This window comes from Phoenix dactylifera, chromosome 14 (genome assembly GCF_009389715.1).
Source record: "Phoenix dactylifera cultivar Barhee BC4 chromosome 14, palm_55x_up_171113_PBpolish2nd_filt_p, whole genome shotgun sequence".
NCBI classification, from domain to species: domain Eukaryota; kingdom Viridiplantae; phylum Streptophyta; class Magnoliopsida; order Arecales; family Arecaceae; genus Phoenix; species Phoenix dactylifera.
In genome coordinates this window covers 5,551,111-5,560,354 of record NC_052405.1, presented here as the reverse complement: position 1 = coordinate 5,560,354, position 9,244 = coordinate 5,551,111, and the positions used below count along the sequence as shown (strand labels likewise).

Genomic DNA, 9,244 nt, shown 5'->3' with positions numbered 1-9,244 from the left:
AGATCAAGGCCGCGAGCTTTGAGGTCGGGCGTGCTGAGGTCAGGCGCCTCGAGGGTGGGTGCTTTCAGGTCGGACCCTCTGAGGTCGGGCGCCTTGAAGGTTGCTGCCGTTGCGCTCGTCATCACGTGCTGGCGATGTACCCACGTGTTTTGGGCGATTCATTTTTCCCCCAACAGATACCATTCAAACTAAGATGATTGAGTTCTAGACAACCTCCTCTTGCACTCTACAGACGACCCTATTTTGATCTCTGATTAATAGATCCCTAGTTCTGTGAGCAATGGCCCGGTCTAAGTGGAGATTAAACTCTAACTTGGATGAGGTAGGCCAGGTTTAGGATAGCAGATGGAAATTAGCGCTTCTTTGTCTATATTAATATCTTCTATAATGATGACAACGGTGATGATTATGATCATAAATATAAGTACAACAACAACAACCATAGCAGCAGCAACAACAATAATAGATACCTAATTTTGTGAGTGGCCCGGTCAACATAAGGCCTAAACTCCAGCTTAGATGGGGTAGGCCAGGTATAGGATAGCAGATGGAAATCAGCTCTTCCTTGTCTATAATAATTTCTTCTATTATGACGATGATAACAACAACAACAATAATAATAATGTTGTGCTTCTTTTCTCAAAATCCGAAAAAGAAAGACTAATCAAATAATCTTTTTTGGAACTCTAATCCTATGAACTAATTATGCTTTGTCTAACTAAGTTTTGACTTAATTGAGTTTATGGCAGGTCTTGGTTGAGTTGTGCAATAACTGATTAATTTCCAATCTTCCAGACTACTTCTGAGGTTCTTATGTAAACCTCAATTTTGATGGTGCTTTTGACTCTTCTTTCTCCGGTGGAGCTGAATTTCTTATCAGAGAATCTCATTGTGAGCTACGAGTCTTTCATTACAAAATCTACCATTTATTTAAAGGTCAAGGTTGTACTATAAGGTATTCAACTAGCGGCTTCAACTCTTTATGGGGTATTCTAAATGGAAGTTGATTCTAAAATTGTTCAATTAATAAAAATATTTAGTTTATCTTTGTTAGCAAAACAAAAAAGCAGGCGATTTTAGACTGAGAATGGTGTTTTAAGTTACCGAATTATGTTCAAAGCAACTTCCATCTAACTCAAATTTGACTCTTTTTTTGCACCTGAAACTAAAGCACATTCCAATTATAATGATGCCCTTCAGCTATATTTTGTCATTGTTATTATGGAAATATTGCCTATTATTATCTTGATAATCATTGGCTAGATTTTTACAAGAAGTTCAATTAATACCTCATACAACAAATTAGCCAATATAGTAACAAAGGCTAATGGAAAATAACCAAAAAAAGATTATTGGAATTAATTATCCAACATAGCTATTCATAGAATAAAATTTATTTTTTGGAACTATTTATATAAAATACTTTATAAATACTTGGCATTTAGTAACACAACCAAGGTATGATTTCTTATTTTACTATTTTTTTTGTTACTCAACAAGTAGGGTGCATGCTATTATGCTAGTTAACTTTAAACAAAATAAAAATATGAAAAATATAACATTTAAATTCTCACATGCAATAAAGGAATGCAACCAATGATATGTTCCTTCGGGACTACTAGCTTCCATTTTAACTCCCAAACATAAATTTCTTCTAGCAAACTTGTAGTTATGATTATGAATTAGTATAATACTTAGGATGGATCTTGGCAAAGTCATAAATGATTTGGTAAACTGACTCTTATGTTCAGCATGATTGATGATCATATTGAACTTGAATGGATTTTACTCATCTTTTTCTGAAACTGCATAAATTTGTGAACCACTGTTTTCACAAAACTGTAGAGATTTGCTTTGATACTGAAGGTATTAAATCTTAGGTATCAGATCAAGAAAATGCAAACAGAACTGGTTTTTATTTTCTCTTCTCACCCCAATCCAGAATACGGAGATGTGATGATGACTTTGTATTGCAAAAAGAAAAATAAACCTCAGAGTACAGCATGTATTGACATCAAAACTCTCACCATATCTATTCTTACTACTGTATACTATGAGCTCCCCAAGTCTATAATTTTGATAAGTTTTTCAATAACAAAATCGAATCCATGTTTATGACTTTTTAGAAGATCATGTGCATTGGAAAATCCCCAAGTCTTGGACTCCAACTTTGCCTTGAAGACTATGATTTTATCCTTGGAAAAATTGATTAGCTAGATCCCAACTATATTATTACTAGTGCTTGTTCTTGGTGATCCGAAGCTGACTAATCTTATGCTGTAAATGATCATATCATTTTACATAAACAGTATTGTGAGTCAAACCTAAGGCATAATGACACAGTAAATATATTAAAATCCTATTAAGATGCAACTAGGCATGATTAATGTATTAGATTTTAAAATTTTATGTTTTAAATTGAATTCAGGTTCTTGCTCAAAAGCGGTGTTATCAGGTTGGGTCGGGTTCAAGTGTTAATAAACCCAGATCTACATGCATTGAGGTTTCATGCCTAAATTTTTTCTCCAATCTTAGTCCATTGAAGGATCAAATTAATTGGCTTCGGGATTGAGTCTATATATATATATATATATATATATATATATATATATATATATATATATATATATATATATATATATATCTACCAGGGTTAACTCAGGTTTTATGCACTCAACTAGTATCAAATATTATATCTTTGAGAAGTTTTTTTTTCAATATAACATTCGTTACATGCTAAAAAAAAAATAAATCATGAACAAGGATAATTGAAAAGATAAATTTTACTTTAAGTATAAAATTCAAATATGTTCTAACGAGTCATTATTTTTTCAATTAAAAAAATTTAAATAAATTTAATATTATATATTATGTACATATGCATATGTATATTTGTGTATGCATGCATACATGCATAAACATTTGCATATATGTAATATATTAGGTAGTTCATTCAATCAGATATAAAACCTTGAGCCCAAAGTTAACTCATAAATTTCAACATATTTGACTTTCATTTTATATCTTTGTAGTATCGAGATTATTCAACCACGGTAATAGATTGGATACAAGAAAAGAGGTGGAGGGGGGATGTGAGCCCTCTACTCTACAACATCAGACAAATGATGGGAGGATGCAGCACTGTTCAAGTAGTGCATGTCCACTGGGAGACGAATCGTGCCGCAGACCGGGTCGCTTCCTATGCGGCTCAATATTTTGATGAGATCCTATGAACTCATCAAGGAGCCTCTTCTGCACCGCTATGCCAGGTTTTTACTCTTGATTCGATGGGCTGCACTTACACTAGAGTAGAGTAAGCAGCTGTTGAACCAAAAATAATAATAATAAATAAAAATAATGCACAAATCTTAAAGTACTAAAAATACTATCATCTATCCATCTATACATATCTCAAAGCAAGCAATCAATGGGTGGTCCATACAATCCCTGCCTGATCCAACCCACCCATCTTGCACCTACCAAGGAGGGCTCCGTACGCTGAGATAAGACCTGGCTGATCAATTGAATTGACGACTGTGATTGACCAACCACGCTGAGCCGCTCTTTGCTGTTTGGGAACATAACAGCAGATCAGGAGCATTTATAAACCCGCGGGCGGTGCGAGCGGGTGAAGACATTAACTTCCGTGGTCAGGTGACATTTAAAGCACACGACACGTGGCATACTGAGACGCCGCCGTTGAAGAAATACCACTCCATGTCGCACACAGCCCTGCTCGAAGTTGACTCCGCCATCCCCCGCATCAGACGTTTTTTGAACTAGACCTCATCATCTGCCCCTACACTTGACTGAAACTACAAAACTATCCCGGCTTCCAATTCATTCAACAACCACCTTTATTTTTATTTTTATTTTTTTTAACACAAACATCTCACACTAACTTCGAGCATTGCATACTGAATTAAAAAACAAAATATTCTACAGTAGTGAAGAAATATATACACACGGATTCAGAAAATATCTCCAAAATAATAAGCAGTGAAGGAGGTCATTCAGTTAGCAGCTCTATTCGTCTTCCGAAACATATGCACAGCCTGTAAAACGTCACATTTCGGCAATAATCGCCGGACGTTCTCTAAAAATGAATGGTCGAAGACCCTCAATTTTTATAAATCATCTTTGCAGTATATTTCATATTTGTGGACAATCTAAATATTAGATGCTTAAAAAAATAAAACTTGTTTTATAACCTTGACCACAAGTCTGCATTTCTGATAGCTATTATGTAAATATTTAGTAACATTTATTGCGCATTGTAATATTTATAAGTATGTGGTAACTATATACATAGCATTGCTGTAACTTTTGTGGAAGCTATTCTATAAATTTTAATTTTACGCTCAATAAATGATCATAACTTAATTAAATGAAAACTTATACTCTTTCATTTACTTTCATTTTTTCAAAAATTAAATTATTTTAATCTAAATATATTTTCTTGAATATATGGAATATAATTGTCGGAGAGCTTAAATTATACCACCACCTACTAACAAGAAATATGGTTGTCCTAACTGATTTTCAATTTTTAATATTTTGTATGCAATGCTATTACTTTTAGTAATATTAAATCTATCAAGTTGCTTAATAAGATTCGCATAAAAATTAAGAAATTTTTATCTGATCCAAAATGTTGACTTATACAAATAAAAAAATTTCAGACTTATCTGCCAAGATTCAAAGAACTTCAATACAAAAACCTAGAAAAGAATTAATTATTGGTTAATATGTCAAAATAAACTGCAATTTTTATTAGAATTTAATGGAACAATGTCGGAAAAATCTCAATTCTACAATAAGCAAATGAAATCGTTAAGCAAGTTCTCTCAACGTCAGTGTCAATTCTGCAATATTTTACTAGAACCGGGGCCCATCTCGTCTACTCCCTCCAAACAAATTCTAAGCGAAGGAGAAGAGCAGGGGAGGAGAAAGACTCCAGCGACGGAATTCCATCTTGCTCTCACGGTTCCAGAGATTAAAATATTTCTCGCCGGCGGTGACCAGACGTTTCCGACGCCAGTTCCCGGAAAACCATTTCCAGCCCAGAAAACCACTTGCGGGAACTCGAGGTAGATGACAAATGGGTTGCGTCCTCGGTAAGCGACCCGCCGCCGCTGGCAGAGAGACCGCCGCTGCCGGCCGCTCTCCGACGGTCTCGGACAACCCCCGGATCCCGTCTTCGCCCAGGGACCCCGCCGTGTGGCCCGCCTGGCTCTCTGCCGCCGCCGGCGACGCCCTCCGCGGGTGGTCGCCCCGCCGCGCTGACGCTTTCCAGAAGCTCGCCAAGGTTTTCCCTTCCCCTGCTCCCAACCTCTACTATTCATCAAGAACCGATTTTTATCGATTTTTTGGGGGTAATTTGTTGAATTTTGCTGGGTTTATGGGGCATGTAGATCGGATCGGGGACGTATAGCAACGTGTACAAGGCGAGGGATTTGGAGACGGGGATGATGGTGGCGCTGAAGAAGGTGAGGTTCGAGGCGGTGGAGCCGGAAAGCGTGCGGTTCATGGTGAGGGAAATCGCGGTGCTGCGGCGGCTGGATCACCCCAACGTGGTGAGGTTGGAGGGGCTCGCCACCTCCCGCGTCTCCGCCGCGCTCTACCTCGTCTTCGAGTATATGGAGCACGACCTCGCCGGTCTCGCCTCCGCCCCCGGCGTCCGCTTCACCGAGCCCCAGGTACTATTTCTAGACTTCTATCTAGTTTGTTAAAAGAAAGGCCTTTCCCTTATTCGAATCTCTCTCTCTCTCTCTCTCTCTCTCTCTCTCTCTCTCTCTCTCTCTCTCTCTCTCTCATCCCCTGAACACTGTTCTGCTGTTTTATTGGTTTTGTTGGAGTTGTTTGCACTTCTAGTGGGAGTGAGAAGTTTGGACTTTTGAGCAGAAATCTGAGACTGGATGTGTTGTATCCATCATATGGTGAGATAATAGGATGTAGAGAAAATTAGGTAATTTTAAGCTGAAAATTTGTTATAATTGATGTGCATTTGATCAATTTTAGTTAATTTTTCTCCACTTGTCACAGTAATTGTCCAGTTGTTTATTATATATTCTCTGCAAGAAATCCTTGTGGTTAAAGACCAATGTTATGCATTTCTGAATTCCAAAGTAGATTTTTTTTTAAAAAAAAAAAATTTCTGTATATGGAGAGAAGCAATTCATCTATTCATCAACATTTTTTATAGCTATTTAACTGTGTTTTTATGCGTGAGATGCAAGCCTGAGCTTCTCTATTAGTTCATCTTGTTAATGTAGGTTCCTTGTACCTTGAATTTCTTATCTCGTATCATTTGGACAGGTCAAATGCTACATGAAACAATTACTATCTGGTCTTGAGCATTGCCATAGCAGAGGTGTCTTGCACCGAGATATCAAGTGCTCGAATCTGCTTCTCAACAATGAAGGAATGCTTAAAATAGCTGATTTCGGACTAGCTTCTACCTTTGATCCTAACCACAAACAACGCATGACTAATAGAGTTGTTACGTTGTGGTATCGTGCCCCGGAACTTCTATTAGGTGCCACTTATTATGGCGTTGGTGTCGACCTTTGGAGTGCCGGCTGCATATTGGCAGAGTTGCTTGGAGGGAAGCCAATATTGCCTGGACGAACAGAGGTGTTTTCTTTTTTCATGCTCAAAAGCATTGTCATATTAATATTTAACTGTAACAGCATTCTCTCCAACTTATTTTCAGACTTACAGCAAATGTTAGCATTCTGTTTTTCCTCTTCATGACCACCACTCCTAGTTTATGGCTAAACTTCTTCTCTTACTCCCTCATTTATTGCTATATAGATTTTCTACATGCCTCTCAAGGTCCATGAGTTGATCGCTATCATCTCACGTTTTTATGTTTTTACCAAAACTTAGAACTGTTTTTCATTCTAAGATGTCATAACCATTTTCGTGCTCATTTAGGTGGAACAATTGCACAGGATCTTTAAGCTATGTGGAACCCCTTCAGAGAAGTACTGGAAGAAGTCAAAATTGCCCCATGCAACTATTGTTAAGCCACGGCAACACTACAAGCGTTGCATAGCAGAAACCTTCAAAGATTTTTCAGCATCTGCGTTGTCTCTCATTGAAACGCTCCTTGCAATCAACCCAGATGAGCGAGGCACGGCAACTGCTGCTTTGAACAGTGAAGTGAGTATCTCCTTTATCTGCACCCTTTGCTAGATCGAAATTTTGATACATTAAATTTCTCGAGTGCTCGAGTCATAAACATTAGCCAGAATGCTTGCCATCTCTGATGGGAATTAATAGATGATATTTCCAGGCTATTCATGTTTGTTTTTAACTGGTCTTGGCATTTGCTCCAGTTCTTCACCACAAAGCCTTATGCCTGCGAGCCATCAAGCTTACCTCAGTATCCTCCTAGCAAAGAAATGGATGTGAAATTGAGGGATGAGAAGGCCAGAAGGTAAGCATCTCTTCTCTTGTACATAGATCATAATACAATAGTTTCCAACTGATAATGAACTTAATTTCTTTGTGCTTGACAGGCAAAGAAGGGTTGACAGGAAAGGAAACGGTGATGTTACAAGGAAAGCCCGCATCCATCATCGGCGAAGCAGGGCAGTCCCAGCACCAGAGGCGAATGCTGAGCTGCAAGTTAACTTAGATGTACATTCTAACCAGTTCTTTATTTCAATTCCTTTTTTCTTGCGGAATAATACCTTTTTGAAAGTAATCAAATAGTGTAGCATTGCATTATTACTACTATTTTTCAAAGCCTCGGTTCATATTAGGCCAGTCATGGCAGCTGTTTGGAGTCAGCTAGCCATACCAGAAAGGGAAACCCGATCTAGGTCTCTCTCTCTCTCTCTCTCTGTGGCCCATGGCTTAGAAATCTCAAGTCCACTTAAGGTAAACGCATGTCATGGTATTGCAACTTTTAAGCTTTCAATTCACATTAAGCCAGTCATGATAGCTGTTTGTAGTTAGATCATAATAGCAGGAGAAGTCCCACTAGAAAAAAAGAATCAAGAGAGGAGGAATGGAGAATACCTACAGATTAAAATATAGTTTGGCATTTGTAAAGTTTGTTACAAGAAATCCAATTGGTGTTACCTTATTTAGTGAGCTAGGTAGTCAATCATAAAAATTAGAGAACACATTTCCTACAACACAACAGTGATAAACCATCTTGCTTTAATTAAGTGTTAGTCTTGAATTTCGAGGATCACAAAAGTCAGCTCTCAGTTGTGGATTTACTGAAACTTCTGTATATGATCTGTTTTCATTGCCTTTAACAACTTGTTTTGATTTCCAGCGGAGGAGGCCGATGACTTGTGCGAACGTCACGAGCAAAAGCGAGAGGTTCCCTCCTCCGCACCAAGATGGAGCGGTCGGGTTCCCATTGGATGATCCACGCAATGGAACATCATCCTTCATTGTAGCAGATGCTTCTTTTGATTCATCATTCTTTGAGGCAATAGAAAATTCTGGTGGTGCATTGCCAGGCAAGAGTACTGCCAGAAGGAAGAGTACAAGTAAAGAGGAACATCAATTGGCTCCTTCCCATTCTTTGATGAGATCGCTCAGGCCATCCTCTATCGGGCTACTGATGGATCTCAGAAGAAACACAAGAATCCATAGAAGAACCAAAGGAAAGGAGTTGGAAGTTTTTGGTGCTGGCGCTTGAACAGTTCCTTGTATTGGATCTTTCTAGTTCTTCTCTCTCTTAGACATGCCATTCTACTCTATCCATTTTCTTCTTCTTCTTCTTCTTTTTTGATTTCTGTACAGTATTGAGGTTCAGATGCAGTATGCCAAGATATAATAAAGGAAGGAATATGATCCTTAGTAGTGACAGAAAATTTCTCTAATCATTCCTGATTTGTTTTATTACTTTGCAATGCTGCAGCAGCTTATTCCCTAATATTTAGAACATAAGAAAGTTATCCAGTAATCTATAAATTTATTGGATGATTCTTGAATTTTTCGCAGCTTATTGAGAAAGATTTCTTGAATAATGATTCTCTGCCCATGCAGTGGTGCAACTCGGAAACTTCCACCCTGCCCCATGAGATGAGAAATTGTAATCGTAACGCGTCGCTTAGAATTGCAACAAGATAATCTTTTACTCATTAGAGTTTGAGATGTATAAATTAAATGTTGCATGTGTGCACTAACCACTAAGAGAGTAGAGCAAGGAAGGGAATAAAGCTACTTTGTAATGAGAGTGGTGACAAATTTCCTTTGACAAAGTGACTTGATT

General features: G+C 37.9%; 1 protein-coding gene across 1 annotated transcript; it reads left to right on the top strand.

Moving 5' to 3' along the window:
• Nucleotides 1-4,947: 4,947 nt before the first annotated feature.
• LOC103708088 (probable serine/threonine-protein kinase At1g54610) lies at nucleotides 4,948-8,852 on the top strand. The gene is made up of 7 exons (XM_008792861.4): nucleotides 4,948-5,308; nucleotides 5,415-5,699; nucleotides 6,319-6,636; nucleotides 6,940-7,167; nucleotides 7,344-7,444; nucleotides 7,527-7,647; nucleotides 8,297-8,852. The coding sequence occupies exons 1-7, from the start codon at nucleotides 5,102-5,104 to the stop codon at nucleotides 8,666-8,668; spliced, it is 1,632 nt and encodes a 543-aa protein (XP_008791083.3). The 5' UTR covers nucleotides 4,948-5,101; the 3' UTR covers nucleotides 8,669-8,852.
• Nucleotides 8,853-9,244: the final 392 nt, after the last annotated feature.

Bases quoted from the DNA above. Each gene is read 5' to 3' on its own strand.
- LOC103708088 (XM_008792861.4), top strand. From the start codon at position 5,102: ATGGGTTGCGTCCTCGGTAAGCGACCCGCCGCCGCTGGCAGAGAGACC. The intron at 7,445-7,526 runs GTAAGCATCTCT...TGTGCTTGACAG, and splicing joins AGGGATGAGAAGGCCAGAAG to GCAAAGAAGGGTTGACAGGA. The intron at 7,648-8,296 runs GTACATTCTAAC...TTTGATTTCCAG, and splicing joins AGCTGCAAGTTAACTTAGAT to CGGAGGAGGCCGATGACTTG.